This window comes from Anticarsia gemmatalis, chromosome 3 (assembly GCF_050436995.1).
Source record: "Anticarsia gemmatalis isolate Benzon Research Colony breed Stoneville strain chromosome 3, ilAntGemm2 primary, whole genome shotgun sequence".
Lineage (NCBI taxonomy): Eukaryota > Metazoa > Arthropoda > Insecta > Lepidoptera > Erebidae > Anticarsia > Anticarsia gemmatalis.
In genome coordinates this window covers 5,145,726-5,162,118 of record NC_134747.1, presented here as the reverse complement: position 1 = coordinate 5,162,118, position 16,393 = coordinate 5,145,726, and the positions used below count along the sequence as shown (strand labels likewise).

General features: G+C 41.8%; 1 protein-coding gene across 4 annotated transcripts in view; it reads right to left on the bottom strand.

Moving 5' to 3' along the window:
• Window positions 1-2,139: 2,139 nt before the first annotated feature.
• The window catches only part of mtgo (miles to go), a 46,668-nt gene continuing 32,414 nt past the window's right edge, over window positions 2,140-16,393 (bottom strand). For 3 of the 4 annotated variants that reach the window (XM_076135940.1, XM_076135939.1, XM_076135941.1), the window contains 7 exons: window positions 13,334-13,588; window positions 10,517-10,701; window positions 7,594-7,783; window positions 5,187-5,383; window positions 4,886-5,043; window positions 2,609-4,805; window positions 2,145-2,491 (listed from right to left, as the gene is read on the bottom strand). In XM_076135940.1, coding sequence (XP_075992055.1) covers window positions 2,210-2,491; window positions 2,609-4,805; window positions 4,886-5,043; window positions 5,187-5,383; window positions 7,594-7,783; window positions 10,517-10,701; window positions 13,334-13,502 — 3,378 coding nt within the window. In that variant the 5' untranslated portion in view covers window positions 13,503-13,588 and the 3' untranslated portion in view covers window positions 2,145-2,209. Of the gene's footprint in view, window positions 2,492-2,608; window positions 4,806-4,885; window positions 5,044-5,186; window positions 5,384-7,593; window positions 7,784-8,465; window positions 8,952-10,516; window positions 10,702-13,333; window positions 13,589-16,393 lie in introns of those variants that run through there. The other variant, XM_076135942.1, reaches the window with a different exon arrangement.

Sequence of the window (16,393 nt, the reverse complement as noted above, 5' to 3'; positions counted from 1 at the left end):
AAACATATATCTCATTAATTTAAAACGTTTAGTCTCAACACAATGCAGTAATTTCAATTGGCATACATGTTCAGCATCTAAACATGCCCCTTACACGAAGCTCATGAACATCAGATTTATTTACATTTCATTATTAAAGCATGTACATTTATAAAAGTCGTAGAATTCATTAGGCCTATTTACAAGTGGAATAAAGTTGGAATGCTTGACCGTAGTACACAATTTAGCTTGCAATCGGTGTATTGTACAACAGTGTAAAACTCACTTAGGAACATCGATTCCTTCACTTGATAAACGATACTATCTTGATATAATTTCTAAAAAATAAATATTATATTAAGCGATAAAGAATAAATAATTGTTAATTGCACATCCTCATTATTATAAAATTTTCGAAAATTAAATAATTTATAACAGTGTAAGCTGCGCTTACTATTTCAATTATGCCGTACGGAAATAGGCACAAAGTGAATTTCTTCTTTACTACAGAATTATATTATTAACAAATTCAAAAGTTCTTTGAAATCCAAAATGTAACACATACCCTAGGAATGTTTCGGATAATAATTATAAAGATACTATAGAAAGAATAGAATAAGCTAATCACAGTAGAAGTAAATATTACATATTTACGATACATTTTATGCCTATTGGTGCGTCATTGTATCTCAACGATAAATAATAATTAATAAATAAATACAGCAACAAGGCGGCGGGCGCGTGCCGCAGCCAAGTAAGTCGAATACAATACCAAGCCTACGTAACAATGAATATTCAATGTTATTATTATGTACGACATTACCTCCACGAAACAACATTAAATCTGAATAATGATACTAAGAAACATCAAGTTCAAACCCCGTACAATGCTTTATTTAATCTACTTCAGAATATAAATGATACTTAAATTCATTTTTGCTTATCTACAAGAAATTCGTTTATTAAAAATTATATTTATATGAACATCAGTTAACAATTTTCCTAATAATGTTATTTAAAGTAACAGACACCAGTATAGAAATTACAATTTTAAATATCATATTTGGAACATAACTTCCTATAATTGAATTCCAGTTCTTACTTTTTATACCGGGTGGTAACAATCTCAATAATTCGTAATCTCTAAATTTATAAACAAATTAATCTATATTATATAATGTCATCAATAAAAGGTCATGTTCAGTGAATAAAAACAACAATATTATGATGTTATCGACAATACAATATAATTAGGTACATCGATATTATCAAATAAGCATTGGGAGTATATAAAATCGGATTGTTTTCTGTGTTCCACGTCCGCTCTGTCGTGGTTCTGTGCCATTCACATAGCTAGGCGCGGGACATGCGCGACGGGCTCGGCTCCTCGTGACACACTCTCATTGTTGGCACTACTCACGACGCGCCCAGTTATGTGAACAGCGCAGACACAGCGAGTCATCAAAAGTTAAGCATTTTGATTCATTCTATAAACAAAGCATTTACTTGTAAAATCAGTCTCATTCGCATAAGGAAGTGATCACAGCACACACACTGGAAACTCGTTGCAGAGCGAGGGGCCACGTCCCTCTTAACAAAACTTTAATAATAATAGAGCACCTCGTTCGCTAACTTCTTATAATTAAATCTGATAAAAGTCATGCAACAGATCTTCGAATATTTAATTTTATAAAAATATCAAATGTATGGAAAAAGTACAAAGAGAGAACGTTACATATCAGAAGTACGTGTCGTATCACCGTTAAAACAAATATTACGATTCGATACCCAAATATTGTAAACGAGCATATATCGGCATTCCGCTAATACAGTATATAAAATAATAAGTTACAAGCATAGACTAGAATTATGAAAATTTGTGAAAGTTTAGATACAACACATAGGAGACACGATAGACCGCGAGGTTCGCTCGCTCGACTGTAAAAAATATACACTCTCAGAATGGCAACCTCACTTTTATGCAAAAATGCAAAGCCGGTAAAATCGTCGGAGATACCTAATTTAACACCAATTTCCTTCGGCGGACGCGACGGGCGGGGCGCGGCTTCGACGCCCCACCCGCCCGGGTACGTTTACAAAAGGGACGAGTCGGTCGCGGCGGCGGGCGGGCCGGGGCCGCGGGCTGCGGGCGGCGCGGGCCGGGCTGCGGGCGGCGCGGGCCCGGCTACAGGCGGGCCAGCGCGCGCGGCCGCGCCGCCGCCAGCGCGCGTCACGGCCGCGGCTCCACCAGGCGCTGCAGCAGCACGGCCACGCCCACCGCCAGCAGCAGGAACGCCGCCGCCATCAGCAGCGCCACGTGCCGCGCCTGCAGCGCGCGCGGGGCGCGGGCGCGGCGCGGGCGGGGCGCGGGGGCCGCCGCCGGCACGCTGAGCCGCGCCGTGCTGGACCACGCGCCCGTCAGCCCGCCGCGCACGGCGCACACGCGCACCTGGTACTCGGCGCCCGCCTCCAGCTCCTCCAGCTGGAACTGCGTCTCGTTGCCCGCGTACACCTGCACCGATCGAACGCATTTTTGCATAATTAGTAAAAAATACCGGAGTCGACTGAAAAAGCAAAAGTTAGAATTGAACGAAATCGTTCCACCGCAAGTAAAAGTCGGCGCGCTCACCTGTTTGAAGATAGCGTCCTTGCCGCGAGCGCACTGCAGCACGTACTCGGCGTCGTCGAGCGCCTCCCACGCCACGAGCGCGGCGCGCGGCGCCGACACGCTGAGCGTGGGCGTGCGGGGCGCGGGGGGCGGCGCCACCGCGGTGGCGGCCTCCACGGGCGCGGACCAGGCGCCGCGGCCGCCGCGCTCGTCGCTGGCTCGTATCCGGAACGCGTACGTGGTGGCCTCGCGCAGTTTCTTGACCTTGCAGGAGCGCGCCGAGCCGCGGTACACGGGGCGGAAGTCTCGCGCCTCGAAGGAGCGCATCTCCACGCAGTACTGCGCGCCCTCGCCGCCCGCCGCCGCCCACTCTAGGCGGAGGCAATTGTGCGCGGCGGCCGCGCAGCGCAGGCGCGGCGGTGCCGGGGGCGGAGGTCTGGTGGCGGCGCGCGCCTCCTCCGACCACTCGCCCAGACCGAGCTCGTTGAACGCGGCCACGCGCACGCGGTACACCGTGTCGGGCGCCAGGCCCTCCACCAGGCGCTCGGGTGTGGGGCCGTCCGTGTCGTACTCCGCGTCGTCCACCTCCACCCGGTACTTCAGCACCTCCGCACCGTGGCTGGCGGGCGCGCGCCAGTGCAGTCGCAGGCTGTCAGCCGTGGCCTCGTGGCGCAGGCCGGCGGGCGCGGCGGGCGGCGCGCGGGGGGTGAGCAGATCGCGCACGCCCGACCAGGAGCCGCGTCCGGCCGCGTTGGTCGCGCACACACGGAAGAAATACGGCGAGAAGGGAGTCAGGCGACCGACCAGGCAGTTGGTCTCGACGCCTCGGTAAACCTCTGCGAAAGCGTCGTCGACGTTGGTGGCGCTCATCTCCAGTCGGTAGTCGAGCACAGGCGCGCCGTTGTCTCGCGGCGCCGTCCACTCGAGGCGAGCGGCACGGGCGCCCTCGAGCCGTGCCACGGGCACGTCGGGCGCGTCGGGCACGGCCGCCGCAGTTTTGAAAGCGAGGGTGGGCGAGGCCGGGCCCGCGCCGACCCTGTTGCAGGCGGTTACCCACACGCGGTAGTCGCGGCCGGGAGTCAAGTCTCGCACCGTGCACTCGCTGTCTAGTCCCTGGTAGGCGAGACGGGTGGCACCGCCTTCCTCGGCGACTTCGACGCGATACTCGGTGAGCGGGGCGCCACCGGTGCAGTCGGGCGGGCGCCAGCGCAGCGCCAGTAGCGTCGCGCGGGGTTCGGCGGCGGATTCGGGCGCACCACACACTCCGGGACACGCCGCCTCAGTCGTTACGGTTTCGGTGGCGGACCACTCTCCGTCTCCAGCTTCGTTAGCGCATCGGACTCGCGCCCGGTAAGGAGTACCGGGCTGCAGCCTGTCACAGTGCGCCTCGCGCTCGGGCCCACGGTACGCGGCCCTGTATCCTTCGCCGGCGTCTAGCTCCAGCGTGTAGCATTCGACGGTGGCACCGCCGTCGTCGACAGGTGGATCCCACCTCAGACGGACCGCCCGCGAGTGGATGCGCCCGCGGGCGGTGGGACGTCCGGGTGGTCCGGGCCGCTCCGATACAGTCCGGAACGTGACTTCGGTGGACCAGGGCCCCTGGCCGTACGTCGTTTCGCAGCGTAGACGGAAACGGTAGTCGGTGGCCCGCCGAAGGCCAGTGCACCGGTAGGATCGGTCGGCGCCCGAGAACACGGGTAAGAAACCGTGGCCGCGGGCGGTGTCGTCCATCTGCAGCGTGAACTCCTCGTCGGCGCGGCGCTCCCAGCCCAGCACCAGAGCGTCGTTGGTCGCCGACAGTAGCGCAGGCGGGGCGGGCGCAGGTGGCGGGGAACCCGACGTCCAGCCCACCGCCTCCTCGCTCCACTCGCTGCGGCCGCACTCGTTGACGGCGGCCATTCGGAATCGGTAGCAGGTCTGCGGGCGGAGGTTGTTGACCGTATGTTGGCGGGTGCGCGGCCGAGTGACCTCGACGAAGCCTTCGCCGTCGTCCATCTCGAGGATGTAGTGCAGCAGGCGGGCGCCGTTGTCGACGGCGGCGTTCCAGCGCAGCTGCAGCGCCGTGCGGTTCTGCTGCGTGATGCGCGGCGCCGCCATGCGGTCGGGCGGCGCGGCGGGCGCGCGGAAGTTGGCGGCTTCGGTGACGTCGCCCGTCAGCTCGCCCGAGCGGATCCGCAGGCACACCGAGTACTCGCAGCCCGGCCGCAGATCGCGCACCCTGTTCGAATATATCCACTGAGTTAGATAATCCATTCTGTAGGTAAGACGATGAAAGAAAATTCGTATCGAAACACTTACCGGCAAGATAGGGAAGATCCGCTGTAGATAGCTTTGTATCGGCCGCGGTCGCCGAGGAGTAGATCGTAGGTCAACTCGACGGTTTCGGGTATTGTGACACCTTCTGGTAGCGGTGAGTTCCATGTTACTAGTGCGCTGGTCGGAGTCACTTCTCTGACCTACAACGACAGGCAGTATTTTCTCAATGACAATAGAAAAATTAAGACACAAAAATATAACGACTTGAAAACCAGACGTATGAATTAAAAAGATGCAACAAGTAAGAAAAATTTGGTAATAAAGATATTGATGGTGTTTATACCTGAGGTGTGCGTGTGGCAGACAAGAGATCGAGCACAGCCTGCGTGTCGTTGTCGTCGTCGCCCTGCACGGAGGCGCCGGCGGACGAGCCCTCGCCCTCGGACCAGGCGCCCGACGAGGCGCCGCCACTCCCACCGCCGCGACCATTGAGCTCCTTGCGCGGCGACAGAGACGGAGTACTCGCACCCGAGTTTACTTCTGAATATAATAAAATGTTTGTGAATCTTTAAAAAACAATCTATCATGTGTACATAATCATATGTTTTTTGCAATTATTCAGAAAATCTGTTCATTGTAGTAGTATACTACATACTAGTGTATAAAATGTGTTATTGGCAACTGAATAAACAATGATGTGTTAATGATTTATACAGGGTGTCCCAAAACTCAACGATAATCCGAGACAGGATAAAAGGCCAAGTCATACCGGTTCTAGGAAAAATAAAAAAAAAATTCCATATCACTTAGTTCAGCAATAATAGACATTCTTCAAAAAAGTTGAAATTCCACACCCTTGGTCGCATTTTCAAGTCCTATGATCACCAATGTCACAATTTCGCTGCGTTTTTTTTAATTTCGTGATCTTTAATAAATATGCTATTAATCGTAAAACAAATTTATGCACAAAACATTGTTAATTTACTAAAAAAAGTTAAGTTTTAGTGAGTCATGGTTCACAAAAATATCGTTAGTTAACTTTGACGCTTCATATTGGAAAAAAAATGTACTACTTTACCCTTGGCAAGTTATGTCAAAAGTTGGCGCATTTAATCAAGATTACAAAATGGTGCAACACTTGCCACTTTTCTTGCCATTAAAAATGTTATTTTTATTTGAACGAAGCATGTCCTCACAGATGGATTGGACTCAGTGGTTGAATTTTATGGCCTTCTCGTTCCCCCGATCTAAATCCAGAGATATTTATGACTGGGAATGCATAAAAGAGAAAGTCTATTCGAAATTAATACAAAATCTATCAGAACTTCGGCAGAAAATTGACACAGCGTCAGAAGAAATAATAGCAAGGAATTTTGCACAACTGGTGAAAAGGTCTTTTGTTAGGCGTTGCAGAGCCTGTATTCGTGCCAGAGGAAAACAATTCGGAATTACTTTAGTTCATGGAGAAAAAATAAATAAGAACCATGGTTCGTTCAATTTTTTTTTTATTATTATTACCTTTTATGTTTATTACATTAAATATTGGTTATGGACTAACTCAATTACCTCTTTACTAAAAAAAAATTGCTTTCCTCTGGCACGAATACAGGCTCTGCAACACCTTACAAAAGACCTTTTCACCAGACGTGCAAAATTTCTTGTATTTATTTCTTCTGACGCTGTGTCAATTTTCTGGCGATTTTCTGATAGATTTTGTATTGATTTCGAATAGACTTTTTCTTTTATGCATTCCCAGTCAAAAATATCTCTGGATTTAGATCGGGGGAACGAGGGGGCCATAAAATTCAACCACTGTGTCCGATCCATCTGTGAGGACATGCTTCGTTCAAATAAAAATAACATTTTTAATGGCAAGAAAAGTGGCAAGTGTTGCACCATTTTGTAATCTTGATTAAATGCGCCAACTTTTGACATAACTTGCCAAGGGTAGTGTAGTACATTTTTTTTTCAGTATGAAGCGTCAAAGTTAACTAACGATATTTTTGTGAACCATGACTCACTAAAACTTAACTTTTTTTAGTAAATTAACAATGTTTTGTGCATAAATTTGTTTTACGATTAATAGCATATTTATTAAAGATCACGAAATTAAAAAAAACGCAGCGAAATTGTGACATTGGTGATCACAGGACTTAAAAATGCGACCAAGGGTGTGGAATTTCAACTTTTTTGAAGAATGTCTATTATTGCTGAACTAAGTGATATGGAATTTTTTTTTTATTTTTCCTAGAACCGGTATGACTTGGCCTTTCATCCTGTCTCGGATTATCGTTGAGTTTTGGGACACCCTGTATATTAGCCAACAAGCTCATGTATTTTTCAAAATTTGCTTTTGTAAGTCACTTATTTGTTGACAAAAAACCATGAATGAATCGAGTTTACATAAATAAAATGTATCACCACAGAAATTTACTACTAATGTGATTAAATTATTTTGAATAAAACATTAAATACTGTCTCTCTGGCATGGTCAGTGCATCCGACAGCTAAACACAAGGTCCCAGGTTTGATTCCCAAGTTGGGTAAAGTACTATTTTGGTCTTTCCTAATTCAATTAAAAAAATTTCTCAACAGTAGTCCGGAAATTAGTTGCATGCCTGGTAAATGGCAATCGGCTCACCCTTAATTACATGGAACTAACATTGCTAATGGCAAAACATGGGTGTATTTACACCTCTGCCTACACCATTAGGTACAACTGGTGTGATAATACATATGTTTTTACATACCAATGCCATTATTTCTATTGTTGTCATTTCTGCTAGCCAGTTTCCTCTTCATTTTGTTGTACTGTCGCTGAGTCCTCTCATCTTTTTGGTAGACTGGTGGTGGTGGGGAATGCTGCTGCATGTGTGGTGGTACATGATAATACCCAGTACCATAAAAATGTTGCGGACCCCCGGTACCATTAGTTGGGCCCTGAAAAGATAAAACAATGTCTAAATTATTTATCACATTTTTTATACTTTAATCACAATAGCCAAAGACTGTCTACATCATTTTCTAGAATTAATTGGCTGGAAAATTTAAAAATATTTTAAAATATAAACTGTAATCCAGGTCCACATATTTTTTATATTATTAAATAGTAAAACAGACCAAGTGCCCTAACTGAATATCTTATTTCTAAATATTCCATTTTACTTTTATCAATAAGTATATGTTTATACATCTCAAGTTTGCCAATATTCGTTCAAAAAGAATCTAAGTCTAATTAGGTATATTTTTTGTCAAAACTGTTCACAATTTAGAAATTTTTAATACAAAATTTAGGTAGTGGTTCTGACATTCTATTAGCTTATTCAGAATTCAGTGGTTTTAGATTTTTTTTTTTCTAGAAATACTGATTAAATAACTTAAAAAGAATGCTCCAACTCCAATATGTTTTGAAGCAATGTAAAACTATGTCATAGTTTATCAACATAATAAAATTACGAAGATAAATAACAACACACAAATCAGTGATTATGATAAAATGATAATCCAGATAGGGTACCTTAAATCTTGTTAGCCGAAACTACTTACATAGCATATTGTTCCCTCTTATATAAAAACTAGTAGGTATTTATTTATTAAACAGTCGAAACTCAAACAAACCCACCTGAGCATGTTCTTCTCGATGTGAACTTTTAACTTTAGCGGGGTCAGGGTCACTCATTTTTTTAAATAATTTATTTTATTTTATTCTAGACTTCGTTTACTTTAGTAGACGTCACTGCCACGTACTACTGAACGCCAACTGTTTTTCGTGATAACACTCATACGCGACCGGTATAACGTTGCCACGATAAGATTAACCTCCAATACTGCATTACTTGTTTATATCGCCTACTCACTGAAAATAGTCGGGTAACTCGATACGCCTGTGCACAAATTTAAAAGCGGAATGTCTATGAATGTTGCTAAATCTACAAGCGAAACAATCAATATAATCAACGGAAATGTTTACACAGTAGGTTCACGTAAATTCGTCCATTGTATGAGATGGCATCATTGAAACTTTTATGTAGGAATATCACAACTATTGAAATACTGCGCTATATCACTTGATTGTCCAGGATAAAACTTATCAATAACAATTCTAATATTCCACGTAAACAACGCTAACGCCAAGCTTCGCTTCGAGTTGTATTGTAAACATCAACGATTTCTTGTTTGACAATTTACTTTACTTGGCACTTGACAGTCTTGACAGTGACAATGACACTTGTATTTTTAAACGCAGAAATGATGCACTTTCTCAGGTTTATCCTTTTTTGGATATTATTGGTCATTAAAGTTAAAATAAAAATATTATGTACGGGCAAAATTATAATAACTGAAGTTTATATAACACAGCAACAGCTACGTTGTTTTTTTTTAACAAGTTTAATATTTGAATTTTGGTACTGAACAGTGAATAACCACCTGACGGTTGTTAATTATTTCTTGCATTTTATGTTTTACAACTATTTGGTGTGTACAGTGTATAAGAAAACGTAAATAAAATATAGGTACATAATTTACTAAATGTATTTTAGTTTACTTTAGTCATTATTTTCTATCAAAAGCATTAAAATTATTTTTTAGGTGCTGCCCGATTAGCAGCGATGGTAAAAAATATTATTAGCTATGTCGGCCTTGATGGGGCAGTGAACTGATTATGGTATGCTTGGACAATAAGGCGAGGCGACGTGAGAGGACAATGTTCTCGCTAAGTTTATTGTACTTTGTAGGAAGTAATCATATTAGCTTTGATTCCGTTAAATGTCCATTTTACCAATTTACATTGCGATAAAAAGTGTATTAAGCTAAATGTTAATCACATTTTACTTTGAAAATAACTTTAATAGAAGTACGAAATACAACTTCTACGCCTAGGTTTACAATAGTTTTGCCTACACGACGCATTATGCATGTTATATTGCATTTTGCTTCTAAACGTCAAAAGGAATGTTTGCTTAATTCCAGAAAAACAAGTTTTATAAATCCCATTAACATGCCGGGAACTTGTTAAACTACATACACTTTCTAACCCAACAAGTTGATCTTTATAGGAAAGTCCTTATTACCGGACAAGGACCCGAACCGGCAAGACAAGGACTCAGTACATCCGGATTTTTAAGAAAAATGTTATCGTGTCCGAGACAAACCTACGCCTTGTAGTTTAAAAAAAATGTATATCCGAAAAAGGTATAAAAACATTGTTGTGGTATTTTTTTAAGCTGAAATCTATCACTAATCCTGCACTAGGCGTAAATTGACTTAGTTTAACTTAACACTTTAAAAATCGTCAGAGTTAGCTAGATCATCAGACATTAATTATGCCTGGAAGATGAAATCAGTAGTCTCATTCTCTACAACTATCGAGTATCGACAACCGGCTAGCTATCGAAACATGTTTTATATGGAAATCTGTTCAGCGCCTCTAACGGGCGTCATAGAAACTATTATGGCAGTATATTTTAAATGTCAAACTTTCGATACCGACCGTAGGAAATCGCGCTACAGTATATCAGCTTAGCCTTTTTCCAAACTATGTTGGAGTCGGCTTCCAGTCTCACCGGATGCAGCTGAATACCAGTGTCTTACATGGAGCGACTGCCTATCGGACCTCCACAACCCAGTTACCTGGGATATACAAAACAGTACAAAATTAAATATGTCACTTACATAATGGTGTGGCGGTTGATGATGCGGGGGTGGTTGGTGGTGTGGTTGATGATGTGGTGGCTGGTGGTGCGGCGCGTGGTGAGGGTGAGGTTGAGTGTGCACCAAGTAGTGGCGCATGTTCTCGTCCATCACCGGCTGCATCATCGGCGGCATCATCGTGCCTGACGTCACTACTGGCATACCACCTGCAATCAATACAACATAACATTATAATTATTATGTTTTTTAACTTACTTATCTGGCTATCTTTTTAATGATAATTTTGATTTATTGTTAATTTGATTTGCATCGTAGGGGACTTTATTAAATGCTGATTTTACTTGTAAGGGTATTTTTGTGGGCTTTAGCGTAGAGTATATTTAGACTTGCAATTATAAAGCGATTTTATACGCTGCCTGCTGTTTGTTAAATAACTAGATACATATTTCATTTGAAGAGCTGTTAGATTAATTGCAAGTGCTTACAATAGTTACAATATTGTTAACTTAGTATTTTATGTTAAACAAAAATAAACAGAATACCTTGTTCATCAATAAATCAATAAAATAATCCATTGTTCTTAACAGGTAAATAGAGTGGGTAATTATAATTTTGTAAGCGTTTGTATCTTGGTGTTATAATCGTGGGAACAATGTTTTTTTTTATAATAAGTAAGTATACTAATGTTATTAGAGGTTTATGGCGTTTTCACATATAGGTATGGCCACGTCTAAAATACGCACGTGTATTACGTTGTGTATGAACATTAATATAAATAAAAACGACGGTCATCATCATTATTTTACAGGCGCGGTTCACTGACTGCTTACACAAATAACAATGTTTATGCGATGTTCTTACTTAGTATAAAATACGTACAAAAACAAAATTCCTTGGTTGCTTAGCACAAACGTACAAATAAGATTTTTTTACAATGTTATTTGCACGCTTTTTAATCAAAGTTTTTGGATTCAATTTCTATTAAAAAAAAACTGTGGTACCGATGATCCAGGATTTTTAGAGAACAAAAAGTTCCAAAAGAACCTTTTCATATGAAAATCTTTGTGCTTATAAAAACATCATCAACATCATCAGCTCCATTCTGGACGCTGCGCGACATCCTCTACAATAACACGCCACTGTTGAGCCGGATATTCCGCTCATCGTTAAAGTTGATATAAATGTCTAAATATAGAAGTTAATTTAGTAATTGATAAACGCATTAACGCACATTATGAAGAGAGATAACAAACAAAAATCAACGAAGCCATAAAACATAAAGTAACACCAACTCTTTGATAATTTAAATGAATCAAGTCTTAATCCAATAATTCAAAAAAATGATAGAGCCCAGTTTGGACTTATAGTGAGTAACCACGTAATGTTATTTAATGTTTACATTTTACTCTCGATAAGATAAATAATATAAACGTTAACGGTTAGAATAATTATGTAGGTATTTATGTAGTATAAACACAGCTGATAATGTTTGGGAGGCAGCTCGCGTGCTGGTCGTCCGGTGTCCGGGACGGTCGCGGGCGGTCGGCGCGCCACGTCATGGGTGAGTTAATTTCGCATTATTTTGACATCGACGCCGCCGTCCGTTCCGCCCCGTAACTTTGCGGTTATGAATGAACGTGTTTTGGGTGTTCGTAGAAGTCGTTCTTTGTCGGATGATCCGCTTTTGTGTTAACCGCTCGCGGCGGAAACGTGCCGCATAGTTGAGACTTTGAGCGCGCTCGCGATGCAACGCGACCGCAGTCTTGAGCAATGCCTTGCACTAGGAATCCCACGAGAGCCTTCAAGCTCTTTGTTTCGAGCCACAGTAAAAGGGTTTTTTTCCAGTTTTAATTCTCCACGGTTACTTAACTCTGACACAACCACTAATTGAATGTGGTTTGTTGAGCTGCTATTTTTAGCCAGCCCTAATTACCCACTGATTTAGACTACAATAACTCTGTAATCTTCTGTAATGTTCAAATTCCATAAAATATTTTGCAAGAGATAAATTTCGTCATTATAATGTGGCTGTACTGACTGCTAAGGCTAGATACATAACCATATTTTTAAGCTACATTCATTAGTAATAACTGACAATTATCAAATTAACATAGTTAAATGATGTGCAAAACTGAATTACACTTTGTATTTTTTCAAAAACAAGGGACATGTTTTCGTTTTTTCTTCTTTCTTTAAATAAATCCTTGAACTAGAACCCGGAGCTGTTGGATCGGCAAACAGAGTGTTGTGAATCTCACTGATCATTAACAGTTACAATTTGCTTTAATTCTATAACCACAGTCTCATGTCGTCGAGCATACAAAGTAGATATGCAACAAAACCAATTACAGTTACAAATAAAAATACCTGTTTTTATCGTAATAATGCTAAGAAGGTACTAAATAACGTTCGGCTCCAATAAGTATGATCACTTAACCAGTGTAATATAACATTATCAACGATAATAAAACATGAATGTTTATACACACGAATAGGTTATCTTACTTGAACGTATTAAAGGACTATAATTAATTCAGCTCATAAATAATACGATCAACTGATATGAATATAAAGTTAACAAATCGTTTTGAATGAGTGTCAAAAGCAATTTAAGCAATGTTCTGGAACTATCTAGTCAAGAGTTGTATTAGGTGGAAAGACGAATAATTTGCAAAATTAGTCTTCAGATTTAGCATCCATGTATTTAAAAATAGGAAGATACTCCAAATTTTGTAGATATAAGGGAAGCAATGAAATGATGCAAAGAGGATATTGGAAGCGAGAAAGGCTTGCCAATGATGATAGAGATCAATCAAGAATGTAATGCTAATGACTAACCAAATTCAGGGAGTACGGTGCACATATGCGTGTGCTGGGGATGCTGCGATGGGTGCGGACACATCTCCTGTGGCACGTAGTACTGCTCGGGGGGGTAGTACTCGCCGTAGTAGCCGTCGCCGGGGCCCGCGCTGCCCCCTCCCCCTTCCGCGACCCCCACGCCCACCATGTCGGACACTAGCACAGCATGGCACGCATGCGCCCGCGCCGCATCCGCTGCGCACACGCACACGCAGCCGCGACACGCACGTCAATCTGCAACAATACAAATAAAAATGTCAAACTTTTTGTGTTAACAAATACAAAAACCGTTACAATAGACCGTTCATCTAGTGTCTTTTCGTCACGCTTTTTTCATATTGGGTGAGAAGAACTTCGAATGGGAGCAAAGTAAGAGACCTTGCACACTCGACAACTATCTAATAACGTTCTGTTGGTATTTTAACAAGGATCCCTAGTTGGTTATTTGCGCGCGTTTGTCGCAGTGAGCAAGGTCAATCTAAATTTTATGTTCGTATCGATGCATAAAAACCTGTTCATCGATGCACCAATTACAAAATGTCACTTGCCAGCCACTTTATATTGTTAAACATACAGCTACATACTATAATTATATATATAACATCTACATTTTTTAATGTCACAACCTATAATTAATTTTATTCAAAATCGTCACTGAATGCATCCTAATACGTATTTTAGTAATTTAGTCAAGAATCTTAACTGAAGAACTGGTTTTTATGGATTTGTTTGCATAGACCCTTGGCGTTATTCCTTACCCAACGATGCATTGGAGACCTAGAGAAGCTCCTTATAATTATTAATGGAACAAGTCTAGGCGGCAAAACTGTTCCATTCAAGGATTCTACACTGTGGTAAGTGGTAATGTTGCGACGTTAAAAGTCTCTGAAAGGGCAGCTGGCTCTGGTGTTTACATATCGTGACTGGCGGTCTCAGTTGTCATGCAAACATCAATGACAGTCGTTACGAGCCATCCGCCAAGTTCCCGGTAATTTCTTAGAATTCAATGATTAGTGGCTAGGAGGTACCCATTGAATATTAAAACGGCTATTTTAAATGCCACGGCGCAGGAAACACATGGATAGTATATATGTTGCCAAAATAAATACACTGACTATTCATAGACTGGCATTTGTTTGGGACTAGTTTATTTTTGAATTAATAATTTCTGTGACATTGAGAACTGGAAAATACAGCCATGCCGCATTAGCTGGTTAACTAATAGACCGACAGTCTCTGAAGCGAAGCTTCAAAGTTAGAAGACAATTAATATATCTCTTGATATTTGTCAAATCAACAAGTAAACCTTTAGAAATACGGCATACTAAAACGCACCGTGTATACCAAACGTATTTATTACCACCATCCAGGATTTGATGACGAGATAACGTGCAAATTGCGTCATATTTCTTAGGCTGATTTTCTCTAGTGGATGCATTAGTGCGGCGTTGCACAAGCCGTATCGTAACGTCGATATCGACACATCCGTGTGTGCACGTCGTGACCGTATTTGCCTTTTAAACGGGGTGCTGTCATGGCACCTCACGAGTTCTGCGTGGATGAGCTCGCAATCTGTGTCAGTGATTGTGGCATGAGCGGAGCTCCTTGAAACCACGATGCTCGTGCCTACTCGTTACTAAAACGATTTGACGGAGAAAAAATATTGCTTTTTCATTTGTTTTTCGACCATGATGATGGTGGCATGATGATTTTACGGCATTTGCAGGTCCATAGTGGCGGAGTAGGGCACAAGACAGACAGGTTTGGAAGGAAAGAGGGTAGACCTTTGCCCAGCAGTAGGACACAGAAAGGATACTACGATATAATAAAAAACTGTTTTTCATTAAGATTATTTCACACTATCTGGATTAGTTTGAAGCGCTTAAGTGTATGTATTTATCAAGTTATCTATCTTCATCGGTGACTTCTTCGAATTTAGATTATGTTTTCCTTATCAACACAAACAAAGGGACAATAACATGTGATTTAATAGTCAGGTGAAGTACCTGGTTACCTGTATACACATCAACATACATCCATGGCTAAACAAAATGTTTCTAGCCCAACGCATTAGCATTGCCATACAACGTGGCAATGCAACCAGCCTTTTGGATGCGTTTCCGATTGACAAAGACATGGACGACTTATTATGTCTATAGCTTCATTTTTGTTTCGTTTTTCTTTGTATATTGTAAATATATAAATAGTATAGCTGTTTAACTAACAAACTGCATTTCTGTATTCGCTAAAAAAAGAGCTATTAGCACATTTGGATATTCAATTTTATGTACAACATCCGCGCCGGCAAAGGTAATAATGGTCTCCATTAAATTCCCACACATGACAATTTAATGTTATTTGATGGTATTTATTACAAACATATATGTATTTAACTAATTGTTGAGTTTTTGTGTGAACATGAATGAGTCGTCGGCAGTATGCCGTGGTCTGTGAGTCACCAATAACAATATGTGTAGTCATTCATGTGCGTGGAAGGGAACTTTGTGGTAAACACTGTATTATTTGAAACTGTTACTAAGTATATTTTATTTAGGTATCGTATTCAAACACACCATTTGTTCACCCGACTGACGCAACCGAATTTGTAAGGATAATATAAAATTATTCAATTATCATTAAGTATTAGTGAATGTACATGGTAGGTACTACTTTATGTATATTTGGTAAAAGACAGAGATAACATGAATTTATATCTAAGAGCATTATTTGAACTCGCTGTTCGGAATGCTTAGACATTCTTCTCAAGTTAGAAACTACTCATATGTACTTGTCGTTAAATCGTACCTAACATATAAGTACATAAATAAATATGAATAAATATGAATTATTTACTTCGCAATGAATAGGACAAATCAATTAATATAATGTGGAAAATTACAAGGATATACACATGGCACATCAGTTCACATCACTCACATTGTTGGCGATAAATGCACAGGCATGCAATTTTATTCATAACTACCTTTACTTATCTTTGCATATCTCGGATACCTATGTAATCAACATTTTGATGCATTA